Source organism: Trachemys scripta, chromosome 19 (genome assembly GCF_013100865.1).
Source record: "Trachemys scripta elegans isolate TJP31775 chromosome 19, CAS_Tse_1.0, whole genome shotgun sequence".
Taxonomy (NCBI): domain Eukaryota; kingdom Metazoa; phylum Chordata; order Testudines; family Emydidae; genus Trachemys; species Trachemys scripta.
Genome location: NC_048316.1, coordinates 9,230,258 through 9,250,475, shown reverse-complemented (window position 1 = coordinate 9,250,475; position 20,218 = coordinate 9,230,258). Strand labels below are relative to the sequence as shown.

At 52.5% G+C, this 20,218-nt stretch overlaps 1 protein-coding gene across 1 annotated transcript in view; it reads right to left on the bottom strand.

Moving 5' to 3' along the window:
* Positions 1 to 20,218, bottom strand: part of NOC2L (NOC2 like nucleolar associated transcriptional repressor) — an 83,983-nt gene that overhangs the window by 55,231 nt on the left and 8,534 nt on the right. The window contains exons 6-11 of the mRNA XM_034753612.1: positions 19,048 to 19,138; positions 17,116 to 17,194; positions 14,752 to 14,862; positions 13,051 to 13,164; positions 11,949 to 12,137; positions 8,370 to 8,509 (exon numbers count right to left, since the gene is read on the bottom strand). Coding sequence (XP_034609503.1) covers positions 8,370 to 8,509; positions 11,949 to 12,137; positions 13,051 to 13,164; positions 14,752 to 14,862; positions 17,116 to 17,194; positions 19,048 to 19,138 — 724 coding nt within the window. The remainder of the gene's footprint in view (positions 1 to 8,369; positions 8,510 to 11,948; positions 12,138 to 13,050; positions 13,165 to 14,751; positions 14,863 to 17,115; positions 17,195 to 19,047; positions 19,139 to 20,218) is intronic.

Here is a 20,218-nt window from a genome sequence, read left to right as displayed (position 1 = left end):
CCATGGGACGCCCCCAGCAGACCAGGTCCTCTCCCCCCTTGCAGCTGGGCCGGCATCGCCTCTCCCCGTCCAACCCCCCGCTTTCCCTGCGCTGGATCCCATCTGCTCCCAATCACGTGTAAGTTCAAGCTGCGCTGGGTCCATTTCTCCAATGCATCCTTCTAAATACATTTTTAATGCGTTTTATACACCGGAGAGGGGCTAGTGGAGGGAATAAGAAAACGGGGGAGCTAATTCTGATGTTAGCAGGCAGCCCTCTGCTACTAGTTATCTTGTTTAAGCACATTTTAAATTCTGCCTTGGTCCCCGCCTGGAGCAATAAGGCTTCGACGGATGGTAATTTCTCCCCAGTCCCCTCCTGTAATGAGGTGGTGTAGCGGAAGGAACTGCACACCGACTGCCCCCTCCCTCCCCCCCATTTGTCTCTGTCCACCAGCACTTTTGCAGGAAGAAAGCGCCACCCTCTGGTAGAAGGAAAATAAATAAAAGGAGGAAATTATTTTCTCCAGGTTTTCGGCATTATTTTATTTGCTCCTGTGCTACGCTAGTTTCAAGATATGCCCATGAACAACCAGCCGAACCAAGATCAGAACATATTTAAGGTTCCAGGAGAGGTGCAGCATGAATCCCCCAACGCTGAGTATGACAAACACAGAACAATACCAGAGTAAAGACGGACTGTACTCCCTGCCTCCTGCAAGGACGCCTGCTCATAGCCACCAGTATCAGAGGGGTAGCCATGATCTGTAAAAAGCAACGAAGAGTCCGGTGGCACCTTATAGACTAACAGATGTATTGGAGCATAAGCTTTTGTGGGCGAATACCCACTTCGTCTGATGAATACCCCGTTCATCTGACGAAGTGGGTATTCACCCACGAAAGCTTATGCTCCAATACATCTGTTAGTCTATAAGGTGCCACTGGACTCTGTCGCTTTATCCATCCCAGACGCAAGTGGCCCCCACTCTGGGGGATATATCATGGCCCTTCAAACATGTTAAACTCCCCTTTGCGCTAGCTCAGCCGATGCTCCCAGATGGCACAGGGACCTGCTCAGGTGTATCTAAGCCATCACCAGTGTTCTTGGCAGCCTTCTTTTCCCCAGGCTGAGCAAGGTTTAATGAGATTAAACCCTCAGCGGCTCTAACTCGACAGACTGACCCTACCCAGAAGAACGCCAAGCTGATAGGGTGTCATTTCCCCACAAGACAAGGTTTTATTCACTAAAGAGCCAGGGATGGAGAAATGGGCAATAACTGAAACGCTTTCCTTGCAGTACAATGGCTTTAAAAATAAAACCACCCCAAGGAGCTGATGAGCATTTGGGCGAACGTAACTTCACGCTTTCCTCTGCACATTCCCCCTAGCACTATTCCATGCCCCTGGGAGCAAGCGTGTAAGGAAAGGGGAGCAGGTGTAATCAATCCTCTTCTTTTAAAGACCCTAAGGCCAGATCCTTAGCTGATGCAATGGGGCAAAGTGCCACCAAACGAGCTATGCCGACTTACACCAGCTGAGGATCTGGCCCTACATTTGAGAGAGAGTAAAAGATACAAAACCCTGCGAAAGCTAAATGGACTGCATCGTTCCCCTCCCCCACTCCCTGGAGAGCCCCTACCCCTAAACATACAGCGTTCAGTAGCTGCATTTCTCCACTGATTGAGATGCTGATTTAAGATGCCTACGGCAAGTTACAGCGAGGAGAAATAACTCAACCGCCCACGTGGGAATCCAACCAGTGCGTGTGTTACCCATAAGGAAGGGGGTGGGAGGGCGGACAGAGAAGCATGCAGGAGCCTGGTCCCTCCTGAACGTTTTGCAGGCCCTTGGCACTTCTCACTGGTCCCGACAGATCCTTGGGCTTCATTTCTGCTCTGCTACCACTGCTCCAAAAAGGCAGCCGGGCGCCCTCTGCCCAGCAGTTGGAACTGCAGCAAGGGGACTAAGGAGGAGACCCCATGATTTACCACACTGCCTTCGCTCTCTTTCACGCAGCTTTGCTGACAGCATCCATCCTCCCTTACACCCCAGCCTGGATGTACCACTGGCTTGCTCACCAAGGGACCGAATGCAGGATCTGTTCTCGGCTCTCTCCACCCAAAAGCCCATTTCCGGATGCAGTCCCAAACCATCATTGCTCTCGTTACGTGGTCACTGCATGGTGCGCCAGGAGGCTCTGCACATCACACATGCCAGCAAATTCTGTTTGCCACTCTCCCCGGGACTTTCCAAATTCACCTTTCTGTGGCCCCAGACAGCGGATTTATCTGCCCAGACAGGTGGAAAACTGCCTAGGCTTGTCTGCAGGACAATCAAAACGCTGCCACAGCAATGGGACACTTGGGAGGGATGGCGGGGGAGCGGGAGAATCCTGACAATTATTTAAACCTGTTTATCTTCATCACCCCTGGGAGCTCTGAGACCAGCTGGATGGCATTGGAGAGCTGAGAATCTGGTTACGGCGCTCACAAGATTTCAGAGATCACCAGTTTCAGAAAGTCATCGCCTGCCCATGATTGCCAGCAGTTTCAAAGCACAGGGTACTTTTTTTCCTTCCCAAACTGGGAGGGTAGGAGAGGGAGAGAGAGTCAAGTTCTCAGCAGAAAAGAAAGAGGTCACACTTCTTCAAGCCCAGATGCTGCCAAATACCCACAGAATCCAAATATCGACAGTGAAGTCAGGAAAGTACCTAACTACAGCTACAACAGCGCTACACACCAGCGTCAGCCGCGCGTAGAGAGCACGTAGCACAGGCCTGCACAACTCGTAAAACGGCGAGGGTCATATTACTCCAAAGAAAACAGCTTAGGGCGGAAACCCCCCCGGCCCCACCAACCCCAGCGCCGTCCAGCCCCCTCGAAACACAACACACACACACCCCAGCGCCGCCCTCCCCGTGGAAACAACCCTCCCCAGCGCCGTCGAAACACACACCCATCAGTGCTGACCGCCCCACGGAAACAAATCCTCCTTCCCCAGTGCTGCCCCACCAAAACAGCGGTATTGAACCTTTGTAATATGTTATAGCGGGCTCCTAAGGTAGTATAATTGAGGTAAAAGAAAAATGTCTTTTTGCTAGAAGTAGAATAAGATTCCCCCCCCCCCTTTGTAATCAATTGCCCTGTTGAATGAATGAGGTGCGAATGAGGAGGGCATGGAAGGCAAGCACCTCCAGATAGCTGCAACCCTTGGAGAGGAGATGGGAGCCAGACCAGATCAGTGGACCAGGTCAGCCACCAACTCACCGCTTGCCTCCTCAACCCCCCTCCCCCGCCACCAGCTCACCTGCACCCCCGCCACGGCCTGCCCGCTCGCCTCCTCAGCCCCCCTCCCCGGCCGGCCCACCCGCCCCCCTCCACGGGCCGCAGCTACCCCCCGCCCCCTCCCGCTCCCCCCCTCCCCCCCCGCCACTGCCCGCCTGCTCAGCCCCCCTCCCTCACCTGCCGCTTGCCTACTCACCCCAGTGAGCCCACCTACTCACCCCCCACAGGCCGCACAGTGAGCCCACGCAGGCCGCATGAGGCCCCCAGGCCGCATGTTGTGCAGGCCTGACGTAGCAGGTTGCGTCCACACAGCAAAGTGCAGCGCAAGTGAAAGGCTCTGGCAGAGGGGAGGTAACAGGGAAAGGCTCCTTCCCTGCCACTGGAGTCTTTCCCTGGGGCTGGGGAAGGCTCCAGCGGCAGCACACAATGCTGCTAAGAGCAGTGCAGACGGGGAAGCGTGGCTTCGGTGAGTAGGTTATGTACTCGCGTGCACACACGCACCCGTCACACGTGTCTAAGCCGTGCTTCACCAGCTACCCTGATATTTATATCCGTGGAGGCTGGGCTATGCACGTACGTGGTCTATAGGCTGCTGAAAGCATCATGCAGGGTACATGTACCTTATCCGTAGTTAAGGTTTGATTCCTGACTCTGCCACCGATTCCCAGTGTGACCTTAAGCGAGTGACTCCATCTCTCTGTGAGGAGGGCAATCCTTCCTTCCTCCCACCCTGGGTCTGTTTTGTCTGTTTCCCCTGTACGCTCTTTAGGGCAGGAACCGTCTCCTATTTTGTCTGTACAGGGCCTTGCACAACTGGGCCTTGATCTCAGTTGGGCCCTGCAGTCTCTACTACATAATTATTATTATTATTATTATTAACTGATTACCCCACCTTGCTGACCTCACAGTTGCTCAGATTTAAAAGAGATCCCAAGATGAACTGCAAAAAGCAGTGGTGCAAATTTATCGTTGGTGTGACTCCTCCGACTTCAGCAGAGTTGCATCAGGGTTGAATTTGGCCCATTCTGCCTGTCTGCTGGAAGTAGGCAAATAGTCACCATGCCCCCCAAGTTCTCCCGTCACACAACCAGGTTTTTCATTGGCGTGTGAATAAAAGAAAAAGATCAGAGGCTAATTACACTCAGAAGCTCCCAAGTCAACAAGGCTTCAATCCCCCTATGACAGCAGCTCAGCTCTGAGCCGCGGTAATGAACGGACCCATTCAGGTGTTTGCGCATGGATAGCTCGCTCTTCTCCAGGGAAATAAAAGGAGCTCTCTCACCTTTGGGAATAAAACCCCAGTGCCATAGCAACGCTGCCGCCTGCTGTCGCTGCTCGGCCCAGGACAAGGTGTGCAAATAAAGAAGAGGCTGTTTGCACGTCAGGATGCACAAGCACACGACACGCAGACAATCAGAGCAAGAGGGCCCCAAGCCAGGGTATAGAAACCCTGTGGCTCTCAATTCACCTTCTCCCTTTCTGCACGGGAGCTAGAAGCCTATTCCTGTAATGGGATAGCTGAGAGAGTGTGTTCGCATTTTCACGCACGAGCCCTCCTAGGCACTGCATTGTTTTTAATGGGTTTATTTCCCGCACTGGATTTTTGCCTACGGGCTGACCTGTGGGACACAGTTCTCAGTGCAACAAGGCCACGAGGCATCAGAGTCGATAAGCTCCACTTGTCACGGAGTGTGGGGGAGTCAGGACCCTGCACCCCTCTTCCTGCAATTCACCGTGACTCTCAGCCAGCCAGTAAAACAGAAGGTTTATTAGATGACAGGAACACAGTCCCAAGCAGAGCGTGTAGGTATAACCAGAACCCCTCAATCAAGTCCTTCTGGGGGGTTTAGGGAGCTTATACCCCAGCTTGGGGTTCCCTGCGTTGCACCCCGCAGCCCAAACTGAAACTAAAAACTCCTCCAGCAGCTTTCTCCCCGCTCCCCTCTGCTCCTCCTCTCCTTTGTTCAGTCTCCCGGCCAGAAGGGGTCACTTCTCCCAACCCCACTCCTGGCTCAGGTAGCTTCCTTCAAGGGAAGTCCCCCACCCCCAATGTAACCCCCCTGCAACATTCCCAGGTCAAATCTGCCCTGCTCCCTGCTCCGTCACACTGCTAGACTGGCCGGGGCCAGTAAGTGGATGCGGGCACAGTGTTGTGGGAAGGGTTGTCAGTGACAATCTTTCCTTCAAGTCAATTAAAAAAAAAAAAAATGCCACTACCCAAGCTAGGGGACGCTGTGCTCCTGGCAGAACACTTCTGCAGATAGAAAACTTAACTTCTCAGGCACCCCGAGGGCCCCAAGACACTCTTTACACATGAAAAGGGGGCAGCACTGAAATCAGACCCAGACACCAAGGTTAACCCGGGTCATTAGACTAGACTTCCTCCAAGTCTACTGTCCTTTCAATAGGCGACAGTACAAAGAAAGGGATGACCCAAAATGGCTCAGGGACATCCAACACCTCTAGACAATCAGAGCCTGGATAAGAAGAGTTTCAGATTCAGGAGGAGGCCGGAGAGCCATCGGTCTTGGATGGTTTAGACACAACAAATCCTGCCTCTGGGCAGGGGGTTAGACTAGCTGACCCTTGCAGTCCCTTCTAACCCTATCGTTCTAAGGAACAGGCTCATCATTCCGATAATCCAGGGGTTGGCTGTGCTCTCCGCGTCCTGTTTGAAGTGGCTGTGCGCTCTTATGCTGCTGCTGGGTTCTACCCCAGAAGCGGCTGCATTTCAGCAGTGGATGATGTGACCACGATAGAGAGTTTATGGTCCTGATCCAATCAGCGCCCACAGAAGTCAATGGAATGACTCCCACTGACTTCTAACAGGCTTCTCCCAGCACCGCTGCAGTGCCGGAGCGTAGACATAATCCTTACAAAGGCAGTAGCAGCCAAGGCTTACGTACCATAGCAGGACTTCAGCATGTACCTAGCGTTGATGCTATTAAGGGAACATTATGTTGTTCAAAGAGGAACCCTTCCGATAAGGCATGACCCCAAGAGCCCATCTGCCCTGGTGGAAATTAAAGACATCAGCTGTTCCAGCCACCACACAATGCCCTCTTCTTCTAGAAACTTGCTCTAACGCCCGACCCTGTGTGTGCCGCTGTAAGCCTGTAAGCGCTTTCCCTTCTGCTTCTGAAGTCCCTGCATTAACGCTGCTTTGCAGCGTGCCTGGAGTGTATGAAAAGCGCAAACATAAACACAACACAATGCTGGGAGAATGCAATTCATGTCACCCTCCACTGTCTACTCTCCGAGAAGCTGGACAAGAGAATAACTTTCCCCATCGATTTTGCTAGCTACTATTTGGCAAACATTGCTTCCACCTTCCTGCCGAGGCTCTGATGCAGGGAGAAACCAAGCTAGCTCCGTTTTGATTACCTCAATTTCCTGTCTCCAAGCATCTCTGCTGATCCAGCAAGATTGGGCACAGTGCTGGGGCTTGCAATGGTTAGCTGCTGCTGCAGTGCAAGAGGTGTGGGGAGCTCGGGTTAGGGACCGCAGAGTAGCAGGCTGGCCTCTAGGTGGAGCCTCAGCTTGCTAAGTGGTTTCAATGGCAGCGGAAGGTGCTGCGCCCCTCACAAAAGGCATAGGAGATCTTACAGAATTGGGCTCCAGGTTGCCAGAGACACATGCCACAGTATAGACCAGCAGCAGCAATACCCCCCAGCTCTTCTACTGTGCTTTTCATCAGTGCCTCTCAGAGCACTGGACACATATGGTCAGTGTCATGACCCCCATCTGGCACAGAGAGGGGAAGCAACTTACCCAAGCTCACCCAGCAGAGCCAGGAATAGAACCCAGGTCTTCCAAGCCCTGGTCCAGTGCTCTAGCCACTAGGATACACTGCCCATATGGTGAGGGGACGGGGGGTAGAGGGGTAAGAACTATCCACACAAGAGCCTGCTGTAGCGTGGGGACCGTTTTACAAGTGAAGAGGCAAGGGTAAGTTACAGAAGTGAAAGGGGCTCCCGAAGCTCCAGGTCGCAGGCTAGCCCGTTACAAAAACAGGACAGAGCAAAATTACTGCTCACTCCCTGCTCGGGTTAAAAGGACGCGGGTTGGACTAAGGCCCAGGTTACTCATTTCAATAAGGGACTGGGCTGCTTTGGTTTCTTTTCAAATGAGCAATCACAACAGGTCTACGAATGCAGGCGCTCGGTGGGAAGTGCAGTGGTGCTGGTATCAGCTGTTCTGTTCGTCGTCACTTATTCTTAGGTGCCGTCTGTTCACGGGTGCCCCAATGTGAACCCCAAGGGGAGATGCTCACGCTGGCTCTGCCACTGCAAGTCACAGTTTTCCTTTCCAGCACTGAAGTGTTTGCAGAGCTGTTGTGGTGGTTGTTGGACTGGTGCTAAGGCCGAGCACAGACAAGGCCTAGCTCAGCACAGGTGCGTGGGTACGTCTGAAAGCAGAGGGGCTGGATTTCTCTGGAGGCTTTTTAAATGTCAGCTGCTAGTGGAGAAGCGACTGTGCCAGTCCTTCTGGTTAACGGGTCCAAAAAATGCCTCTAATACTGGGGCCACCCACTCCTCCCTGTCTGCTCCATGTCACCTTCCCCTGCCCCCTGTCCTGAAGCTGCTTGCTAACCTAATAAATAATACTAACAATAATACCTAGCTCATAGATAGCCCTTTGCGTCTGACAATCTCAAAATGCGTTACAAAGGAGGTAATAATATGCCCATTTTACAGATGGGGAAACCAAGGCACAGAGCAGTGAAGTGACTTACCCAAGGTCTCCCAGCAAACCAGTGGCTGAGCCCAGAACAGAACTCGGGTCTCCTAAGTCCCAATCCAGTGCTTTAGCCACTAGGCCACAGATGTGATTGTACCATTGATCTCAGTTAATGGAAACAAAAGTAGCTTGATAAAGCCTCATAGTAAGTTCAAGCAACATAGCAGCAAGTGATTTCTATAAATCACAGCTCACGAGAGCAGCCCTCCAGTATGCAACAGAACAGTCCACTACAACAAAGGGTTAAAATCTATATACACCCTCCTGCCCATCCCCTATGTGACTATATGGCCCACATCTGTCAGATGGGAAATCAGAGCCTAGTGTTTTATAAGGGTGGGGGGATAACTATCCATGCCTACTTACTTAATGCAGCCAATGATGACCTGGGTCAGAGGGTAAATTAACGGCTCCATAATCTCGCTGGGGTAGATGGTGCTCAGGACCCGACACCAGAAGTACAGGCAGTGGATGTACTGCCAGTTGTAAACAGACTGGTAGTTCTCCTACAGAAAAAAGAAAGGCACACACGCTTGGAAAACGAATGGCTGAGACAGGAGCTGAATCTACTTTCTGTAGCTCCTTTGTATTCTAGAGGCAGTGCGGTCTAGTGGAAGGAGCGGACAACTGGGAACCGGGGACCCTTGCATTCTAACCCTGGTTCTGGCCGCGACTAGTTACATTACACTGGGAAGAAGGGGGGCTGTGCTGTTAAGGCGCTAGTCTGGGATTCAGGAGGACGGGATGTTTAGAGATTTGAATGATACTTTGGAAATGCTAAGTATTGCCGTAGGTGTGTTGTTCTTCGTGTCATTTATCTGCAGCGATGCTTCACCAGTGGAGCTCTGTCTCCTTAACATCTCAGCCCACAGCACATGGAGGGACAGGGCCATGCTGTGTATGGGCCTTTCCTGTCCACTGGCTAACAGGGACAAACCCTGATCTCCCATGGGCAGCCAGGCTGGGAGATCCTTCTTCTACAACTGTGCTGACTCCCTTCCTGGTCCACGCACGCTGGAGGGCAGAAAAATAAACCTCTAAAGCTACAGGGCAGAACCAGCTTCCCCCAGCAACTGTCCTCTAAGGTTCCCCCTGAACCCACCTTCCCTACAAAGTGACCTGCAGAACCACTATGATCTCATTTCCCCAGGCAAAGCAGGACACAGGGCCCAGCTGCTGCCACTAGGGGGCTCTGATTCTTCCTTCAATCGCAATATTAAAAGAGAACCTCCATCGCTCAGATACCAGGAGGACGGGTAGCACTTTAGAGCCTCAGGGAGCGTTCCTGCTATTTATTTTGAAGATGTGCCGACGTGCACTCACTATCAAAGAGAGCTTCATGCCGCCATGACCGGCCCGTCCAGCACACCCACCTCCCAGGAATTTACACACCCAACTACAAGGGGACACCACAATAGCGGGTTCCTCTTACAGAGCCGAGAGAACACAGAAAAGCAGGGCCCAGGGCGAGCTTTCAGCTTTATTTCTAGGTCCAGCCTGCATGTCACCCAAGTGCCGCCTTCCTAGTTACCAGACAGAACAACACAAGAGGCCCCTTGGCTAATTAATACATGCAGTGCTGCTGCAGTCCCAGGTCACCCAGGCTGGCTCAGCCAGCCCCGGTGGAACTGCAAAGACCAGCCCAAGCCTCTGGCCAAGAGTCAGGTGTTTTTCCTAGTTTCAAAATAAACTTGGGAAGTGTCTCCCCTCCGTGCCTGGTTCTGAGCAGCCCGGAACACCAGAGAAAAGTCCCCCCAGTTCTCTGGAGACTTCTCAACCAGAGGCTGCAGATCCAAGAAGCTCAGAGTTCGGGAAAAAATCCACAGCTGCTCCTAGTGAGGGGCCTTTGGCTCCAAATTCCTCTCACCAAATGAGCTTCTTTTATTTGCTGGCTAATGGGGACAAACTCCGATGACTACGGCTTATCTCCTCTTACGTGTGCTTGAGCAGGGTGTGCATGGAGTGGACAGCGGACTGCCTGCTTGTAGCATTCCTGAATTACATACATAAGCCCAGCACCTTGTGGTAGGGCTTAGGTAACCATTCCCCCCTTCGGTCGGGTGGCACTCCCGTCCATGCGGCAAGGCCAGCCGATGGCTTCTGGAAGCGCCCGGTGCTCATTTCACACTAATTGACTTGTTGTTGGGATTTGGGCATACCGGTCGTGCCGCTGTAATTTAATCTCGCCCTCCGTCCCCGCTTTCAAACCCCTACTGGGAAACCAACCGGATTTGGGGACCGTCTGGTCCAGGGCTGAAGGTGTAGGAAGCCAATACAATCCAATTAGGGGCATATGCACAGCCCAGACTTTGCTTATCTTGGCTGGGCTTATCCCTATGTCTGAGCATCTAGGAGATTTAATGGTAACCAATCCTGCATTGCACGGGAGCAATCGAACCACTAATCCACAAGGGTTTGTTTTCTCAAACCCGGGTAAGGACCGGATTCGCAACCTGACAGCATAGGCAAGTCAGACTGGACATGGCCCAAATCAGGCCTGCTTCAGAGCGACTTAGCTTCTTGCCTCAATGAAATTACAGAAATGGCCTGGGCAGGTGACACAGGCTGATGGGGAGATGCGCCAGGCAGACACCGCAGTTGGAAAGAGCCACAAATAATTGGTGGTTTATAATCTTCTTTGCTCTGGGTTTTGGTAAGCACCCGAAACGTTAATTTCACATACAAGGGAGGGTGAAGGGCAGAGATGCCCAGGGTGAGAGACAGAGAACATCTGCCAGGATCTACATAGCTTGGGAAGAGGGAACTCCCTTGCCAGTATTTGCTCTCCACCTCCTTGCTAAAAAACCCAAACAGCGACACAAACGAACGCATTTATCCTCCCATGAGCAGCTGGCAGAACTCTGGGTCCCTTTTCCTCTGGCAGAACAGCCACCATCTGGCTCCTTAGCACATCACGAAACAGGCTGGTTCCTTTTTGACTTGTCTGCCTGCTTCGTGGAACGAGTTCCTACCGAGCCCAATGCTACCAAAATCCCACCGGCACTAACTTCCCCTGAATTCTCCAAGGATGTCCCCCACATGCCAGCTGACTTCCTCCATGTACTCCCGTGGGATTCCCAACACGCACCAGTCAGCGCTCTCCCAGGGGTGCTGGAATAATTTGTATAGTGGGGGTGCTGAGAGCCATTGCATCAAACTGTAAATCTGGTATATAATGGCAATCATTTCAAGCCAGGGTTCCAGCACCTATGGGCTCTCCCAGACACAGCATCAGAGGCTCCAGGGAAGGCATTTCCTGGGAGTGACACCAGATCATGAAGTAAATCATCCACCCACCCCCCAAGAACTCCAAGCTTCCCCAGTCCCGGTAGGGAGTCTCTGTCAGAGAGAGGATCGAGATCCTGTCTCCATTTACACAATGCCGTTCAATCCCAAAGAGACTGAAGCACTTTGCAAAACACACGCAGGCAAGTCACATCTCCCACCACTGGGCTGGAGCAGGCTAGGCAGGTGCACAACTTCCCAGCAGTTTGGAGTGGGATGTACTGAGCGGGAAGAGGTAATTAGCCAAGGATGCTGGGGCAAACTCCTACTCAGAGATCTTTAAAGCTCTATGCTGAGCAGACTGACCCTGGTTTTACAGGTCTCATCTACACAGCCTCCCACCCCCTTCCCAGCGCCGGGCCTGGAGCACGGCTTGCCTAAAGAGACGAGATGCCCTTGCTCAGGGTCCAGCTTAAGGCTCCAGGTTGAACAGGCATTTCAGCCACAATGCTCCACCAGGGCAATCCGCTCCCTTCACTGACCGCGTCTCCCAACTGTTGCGACCAGCGGCACTGAAGCAGGGACCGGGATTTTTTTCCCTGTTTCACCATGCACAAGGTCACATCAATCTGAGTTAAAGCCGACATCGGGGGTACGTAACGGCAGCTTGCAAAACTCCCCGCATGGACTTCGTTCCCCAAGCTGGGGTTTGGAACCTACCTTCTTCTTCAGGGTCATAGCACTACGCAGGTGAATGGCGAGCTGGCGGATGTAGATGAAGGCGTGCTGGTAGGACACCCGCGTGTCCAGGGCGTACATCTCCGTCAGGGTGCGCTGCATGAAGTTGATCATAGGGAGGACGTTGGGGGAGGTGAACCTGGAGTTCTTCACGTAGGAGATGTACATTTGCTGCAGGAAAAGGCAAGGCACGAACCGAGGAGTCAGAATGAAAATCCGGGCAGGGAAGGAGCGCCCTCCAACAACCCTCAGCCAAAACCTCGGCATCGCCTGGCTTCCGGCACATCCGTGCTCAAGACAGGGGCCAGCCTGAGTGCTGTGGCGACTGAAGCCCTCTGCTTAGCCGCGCCATAGGCAGAGCAAACCTCCTCATGGTGCCCCTGCCAGCGAGCCTCATGCCTGACCCGTTCAGGTGAGAGGGGAGCTCACACTGGGGTCTCCCCGGCACAAACAGACAATGCCAGCTGTGGGGATGCTTTGTGTGACACGGACGTTTGGCTGAAACCAAACTCTCTTCGCTCAAAAACAACAAGGAGTCTGGTGGCACCTTAAAGACTATCTGTTAGTCTTTAAGGTGCCACCAGACTCCTTGTTGCTTTTGTAGATACAGACTAACACGGCTACCCCTGGATACTCTCTTCGCTCAGCTGGTCGATGGCCTCGTGACCTTCAGACACAGCTGCTGGGGGCGCAGTGTGTTTTCCGGCTGCAGGTAGCCGCACATGTCACCCGCAGTCTCTACTCGGCACCTACATTGCTGCCCATGCCCTAGGACACTTGCATGCCTGTGCGTCTACATGCCCTTGGAGTCAGAGCAGCAGCATAGCGCCAGCACACACAGGTAGATCACATGGCCTAGCAGACGCTGCACTGGGCTGGGACTCAGGAGACCTGCTTCTACTCTCAGCTCTGCCACTGGCCTGCTGGGTGACCTTGGGCAACTCACTTTACCGCCCAGTGCCTCAGTTTCCCATTTGCAAAATGGAGAAAATGCGTCTGGCCTCCTTTGCAAAGCAGACCGAGCTCTGCAGATGTTAACAGCTAGGTATTACTGTTACATTATCAGAGCACACCCCGCCATTACCTTGAGCACGGGGTTCAAGTACAGCTCCTTTTTATGGCGGCAGATCTTGTTGAGTACCAGGAAGGCCAGCACTCTCACGGTTTCTTCGCCCGTGCTCCACAGACGGATGGCTTGCTAAAGAGGAAAGGAAGGAGAGAGGCCCGGGTGAGCAAAAGGACAGGATCCCATCCCAGCAACAGAGAGGCCAGAGCTTCCCCTGACCCTTCGTTTCGGAGAGACAGAGGGGAAGGGCAGGTTGTGCGGCAGTCAGGAGCTCTGCACTGGTGGCCATCCCATCCCCACAGCCTGGCCGTCAGCCACCTCCACGTTACGCGCCAAGATCAACGTCGTCAAACGCACCTGTCCGCGAATGTGCTCGGCACCACTGACAGTCAGGCCACTCAGACGTGGGGGCCTACACGTGGACTTCAACGCCTAGATTTAGGCACCTACGTTTGAAGTTTGACTCAACTTCCCCCCAGGCGTTTCCTGACCAAACTAGGAGCCTCTCTTCTAGCTACAAGCAGCTCTCTGCGTCGCACAGCACTCTGCCAACCCCGTGAGAAGGAAGTCATCTGCGTGTCATGTTACTTTACACAGAGCACACCCAATATTCAAGCCAGAGCCAACCCGACTCTGGTTCCTGGAAAGCAAATGCTCTCCGAACACTTCTCAATCCCCTCCCTGGTCTTACAGAACACAGTACAGAGGCTTATGAGACAGGATTTTGCTGTACCACCTCAGATCACTGGCTTATCAAGGTCCAGTACTGAGGTGCAGGAGATGGCTAAGGGCACTGGACCGGAACACAAGAGACCTGGACTCAATTCCTGCCGCTGCCACAGACTCCCTGTGGGATGTGGGGCAAGTCATTTAATCTTAGGAGCTGTGCTCCCCATCTGTCAAATGGAAATGATCTAGTTTAGTTTGATTGCCAGCTCTTTGGGGTAGGGATTCTCTCTGATTAAGCAGCCGGTACATGGGATCATGGCTGAGGCCTCTAGAACACACACAATTGTAAATATTCCGTCTCTCACAGCAGCTCAGAGAGGCAAAAAAATCCCCTACAGAACCTGATCAATTGTGCAGAACAGAAAATTCCTCCCTGACAGTGCTAGTGAGAGGCCTTGAAACAAGCGATTTAAATTACCCTTATCTCAGCATGCAGCACCACAAACATCACCGGCCATATATGTCTCCAGCTCGGCTCGCCTGCCGCACTGTCACACCTCTCTGATTTAACGCTCCCGTTGCCCTCTTGCCCACACGCCACTCCTCCTCCCGCTTTGTCTCTCTCACACGCTCAGCAATTGTGACTAAGTCACTGCACAAATATTCCACCCCCGATCCTCCAGAGGAAAACGCTATCACACATACACAGACACCAATTACTCTCGAGGCGATTAGGAAAACAGCTTCGCTGTAACATCGCCACGTCTCTCCGGAACGGGTACCGCTCCCGCATGACGTGCCGTGGGGATTCATGGCCACGTGCAGGCGGATCCAAGCCCCCGCTGAACTCGGCGGAAGGGTGATGGCTGGCACCCAACGATGATAAATGGAGGCCTGGGTGCTTAACGGAAGAACAGCCCAGGAAAGCAACAGGGAACTGAGCTCAGGGCCCCAGACAGGGTATCCAACCCCAAATATCCAATACCACGTGGGGTGCACACAACGGTCTCGCTTCTCACTAAATTACGTTTCCATTATTCTGCGCCTTACCTTGAGCAGCATGCGGCACTGCTTTGGGAATGACAAGAAATAAGGGACTATGGCGTTGACGTGGTGAAGCACAGCAGCTCCGACAGACGCTTCCGTTAAACAAGACAGGAGCTACAAGGGGGAGGCAAAAGGAGACGGCGGTCAGACCCTTGGTTCCCACCCAACTCCTTCCGTTCCCATTAGCTCCAAACATTTCCTGGGGGCCAGGTGTGGAGCAGCCTAACCCGCACTCCGGGGTTCGGGCTACAATAAGCCAAGCCCAAAAGAACTTCGGAGCGAATCCAGGAGCCGGGCCAGCAGAGTGGGAAATTCGCTGCTTCGAGGGACCTGGCTACCAGGGTCTCGCCACACTTGGCTAGCGAGCCTTAGGGAAGGCAAGACGCTATCTCCGATGGGGGGCAGAGGGTTTGGCCAGGAGCACTGCTGAGAATGCCTTTGCCTACACGAGGCTGAGAACAGCCAACGTGGCCCCTGGGCTGGCTGGGCCGTGGTGGTGGCAGCAATCCAGTGATTTACAGGCTTTCCCCAGCAGTCCTCTGGCAGAGAGCAGAGGCACTAGCACAAGGGTGGGCAAACTTTTTGGCCTGAGGGCCACATCGGGGTATGGAAATTGTATGGCGGGCCATAAATGCGCACGAAATTGGAGGTAGGGGGTGTAGGAGGGCTCTGGCTGGGGGTGCGGGCTCTGGGTTGGGGTCAGAAATGAGAAGTTCAGGGTGCGGGACGGGACGGGGATGTGTGTGTGAGGGCTCTGGGGTGGGGCTGGGAATGAGGGTATTGGGGTGCAAGAGGGGGCTCTGGGCTGGGATCTAGGGGTTCGGAGGGCGGGGAGATCAGGGCTGTGGCACGGGATTGGGGCACCGCAGGAGGGAGAGCCCTCAGGGGTGCAGGCTCCAGGCGGTGCTTACCGCAAGCAGCTCCAGGAAGCATGTCCCCCCTCCAGCTTCGAGGCGCAGCCAGACAGCTCTGCGTGCTGCCCCGTCCGCAGCTGCCACCTCTGCATCTCCCATTAGCCAGGAACTGCAGCCAATGGGAGCTGCCGGGGCAGCACCTGTGAATGGGGCAGCGCGCAGAGCAACCTGGCCACACCTGCACATAGGAGCCGGAGGGAGGTCCTGCCGGCTGCTTCCTGGGAGCTGCGCGGAGTGGGGCAAGCCTCCAACCCCGCTCCCCAGCTGGAGCGCCAGAGAGGGGCAAACACCCGACCCCGCTCCGCAGCAGGAGCTGAGGGCCAGATTAAATGGTCTGATGGGCTGGATGTGGCCCACGGGCCGTAGTTTGCCCAGCCCTGAGCTAGACCATCCCCGACAGGTGTTTGTCTAACCTGTTCTTAAAACCCTCCAATGACGGAGATCCCGCACCCTTAACTCCCTAATGTCCAACCTAAACTGCCCTTGCTGCAACGTAAGCCCATTGCTTCTTGTCCTATAAGCGTGAAACATCTTAATAATAATAATAACAATGCCTAGCTTTTATCGAGAGTTTTTAATTGTTAGCTCTCTAAGGGAGGAAAGTATAATTATCCCCATTTTACAGATGCCTTTTTCTGTTCTATTGCAATCCTTAGTTAATCGAGTAAAAGGCTTTGCTGCTCAGGAATGCTTTTCTGCTGAATCATTTTGCCGGCTGATGCCCTGGAAGGGTGTCAGCACTTTCACTTTGTTTACCTGCTTTCCCTTCCCTCCAAAGCCCCACCACTGCCTTGGAGACTGAACAATTTATGCGGTCTAGTTGTTTTTTGTTGTTGTTTTTTTTAAAAAGTCCAATTCTCTCTCATTGGGGGTACACAATGAAACAGTCTGTTGGCTTCCTTAAGTCTTCCCCAAAAATCTTGATCTAGGAGGAGAGGAACCCAGCTTTATAAACACACGTGGACCATCCCTGGAAAACTGGACACCAGCAACTCAGCACGGGTGGGATCTTCTAATAAAGTTGAGCCGAATTATAGTTGGTGAGGTTGGGATATGGCGCCTGAGAAACATAACCTTGTTGCAGGTTTCACTGTAGGAAAGGGAGCATCGATTATGAAGCCAACAAAACAGTGGTGCTAGGGTGCAGGAGCAGACCTAGCACCTGAAACGACTTTAACCTGACGAGATTTTGAGTTGAGCCGACAGCAGGCGTGACCGTAAAACTGCGAGAACTGCCTCCCCAAGGAAGCTAAATTTGTGAAATCAGAGCAATTAATGCCACTAACACAGTCAACTGGCTTGTTTGTGTTTGCTTAGGTGTCACCTTTAAAGGGACAGTTAGCTAGAAGCAAGCAGTGCATCTCCCTTGATCCTAGCCACACGACAATACAAACCTGCTTCCCAACAGAAACCCAGCGGTGCCCAGGACAACAGACACGCTGCAGGTCTTTACCTGGATGGTGCAGCTCAGGTACACCTTGACGTCCAGCCTCAGCTTGCCCCAGAGTGGGCTGGTAGAGGGCAGCACCATCCTAGGAATGAGCAGGGAGAGAACACAGGCTGAGTGGGAGTCGCGTTTAGTTTAGAGCTAAAAGTGACAATGAATCATTACACTACAGAAACTCCCAGGAAACCAGCATCTTCCACGCGGCGAGGTGACGGGGGCGTAAAAGCGTTACAAACTCATTATAAAAGGAGTAAGGCTTTGTCATCCAAAGGGTGCCCCAAGCCTGCACGACATTACTCCAGGGCACAAGGGGAAGCTCCCCCACATTCCTCTCCATCTGGCTAACAGAACGGATGCTGAAACGGAGTGGGGGCGTCTGGCAGTCAGCCCCATTTACCTTCTGTTCAGGCATCCTGGGGCCATGGCTTAAAAATAGGACTGTTTTCTATTGCAAGACGGCTGGAGTTACATGGATTATGACGTACGATTATGGGTGGCCTAGCCGGCGTTGGGAAGAAAGCACAGATCTCACTTGTGCCACTCATGAGCTCACGCCCACATGGACTAATAACTGCAGGGCTGAGTGTTTGCCAGGCAAACCTACCATGGACTTCACATAGAGTTTGCATCAGTAAGGACTGCAAGGAGGAAAGGGGGAACTATTCTCTGCAATCAGCACTATATTGCTATCTCAGAGCAAAAGCACAAGAAATTGAGACTTATGCTTCGCCACCAATGCCAACAGTAAATTTGGAGTTGACCTCCACCCCCATCCCGTCCCTAACCAGGCCAAACAGGGACATTAACAATAATTGCATTAAAACCTGCCTAGGATGCTTAAGCACTTTTCACACTTACACAGGCATTACTCTATCCGCTGTGCAAGTGCGACCACCTTTGGGGTGGAACACTCCTGCTACATAACACTGCATAAGACTGTAGGGCCAAAAGAGCAGAAAAAAAAAAAAACGTATGCAGCTGAAACCACAGAGAAGATTCTGGTAAATGAAGAACACAGATACCCCAGGTGGAACATGGCCAAGATAGAGGGACTAACACATCCTGCAGAGAGTGCTTGGGGATCTTTTAACAGGTGGTCAGAGCTTTACTTCCAGCACCACTGTGCTTACCCATCATCCTGGCCCAGGGTGGACTCAGAGCTAAGAATGGTACCTACCAAGCCTCCCACAGCCCTGGATGACCCTTGGAGGTCACTCCTCCAAGTACTGCTCCAGCCCAACCCTGTTTATCTTGGATCAATACACGATCCCAGACCAAGGCAGTTTGGCAGCCAACCAGAATTCCAGCAAACAAAACTGGGCCCATGAGTCAGAAATTCCCATCTCTAATGAAGGCTCTAGTCAGATCAGATGACAGCATGGAGGAATGCAACACAGAGCTGCTGGACTGATGCCTACATTTAGGAACAAGGGATTAATTGTACCCTAACTAGCCCAGCTGTGCGTTGCTGTTCCCCATTCCACCCACGATCTAACGCTGACCAGGTCAAACCTGGAAGCTCCTGCTCTCAACCCACCATGATCTGGGGCCTAGCACACCCGCAGCAGTAAACATCGAAAGCAGTAGGGTGAATCGTTATCAAGTCACATCTCAAGGGCAAGCAGGTCAGTCACAAACCATTTTTCCCTTCACCCCAAATAAAACGTCACATCCTTCAGAATTCCCCAGTGCAGGAGGAAAAGGGTCACGCTGGACGCCTCCTGCACTGGGGAATTCAGAAGGATCGAGGCTCAAGGATAAGAAGCCCATAGGCATGGACAAACGGTTTTTCCATTACACAGGAAGAGCTGCATATCCGCTAATTCTTCCACCTGCAAGAGCTGCATCTCTGCCAATTCTTCCACCTGCATGCCCAGGCCTCAGTGCTGGGAAAGGCCCAGATGACACTTATCTGCAGTGCAATTGCCTTGAACTTACTTTGATTTGTCTTTCAGCATCTTCACCTGAAGCAGTTTCTGCAGGCAGCCAAAGAGATCCCGAATGCAGAAGGACACCAGGGCATTGAACACTGAACCAAAAAAGAACATGTCAGTAAAATACTTACGACTGGTTTCCTATTCACTTCCCGGTACCCTTGCTAACCTGAAACAGAACTCTCACCAATGAACTCAGAACAGGACCTAGGCTAGACAGGTTTGGGGTCTTTCACAGGTTTGCACGTATCAGTCTCCTCTCACTCTCTCTACCCACTCCCACTCAGCAATTCCTTCCTGAAGAGTAAGATTCCTTAGAGTGCAAGCTCTTTGGACAGGGACCCCCGTGCGCATGAGGTCCCTCTCTTGGTACAGCGTCTAGTGCACTGGGGCCCTGGTCCATGATTGGAGCGGCTAGGCACTACTGCAATACAAAGAATAATAAGAGGCAAGAAACCAGGAATTACGTGTTTTGGGGGTTGTTTTTTAAAGCAACGTCATCGGACAGCACCTCGTTACTATGTAGTTTACTGAATTAGAAAACAAAAGTGTGTCTGGGAGGGAAGCCACATTGAGTGGCTGCAGTGTTCCACATGGGCACTACGGAGACGAGAGAGGACATCCTCAATCGCTTCTGAAATGCAGCAACGATCCAGGGCTGATTCTAAGCAGGGTGCATTAAGAAGCTTTTCCAGCAGCCACATTTCTCAAAAAAACGTACGCAGCAACTAAACTTCCAGGGGACAGATGCACGTGAGTTGGGACAATTCTTTCATACTTCAAATAAATATTAATGCTGCAAGGGAAGAATCGCGGTTGACTCTAAGTCACAATTTTAGGTGGGACATGGTCATCACCATAGCAGCAAATGGGGCTGTGAGATAAGGCTACTTTTGCCGACACCCCTCAGTGCTGTATCAGGTCTGCCGGAACAGTATTAGTTGAAATCCTGCTGCTTCAGGACCCCCTTCCAGAACGGGCACTATACAAGGCGGCATAGATCCTGTCTCATCTGGAGGAGTTATGCAGTTAAACTGAAAGCCACGAGATATGCATGGAACTAGGATGAATATCATTTTCATTTCCACTGATTTTATTTTCTCATTTTCTCCTGACCGGCCTTGAATTGGCACCCACCTCCTCACCAGGCCCTTATCCCATGCCACCTGCCCCTT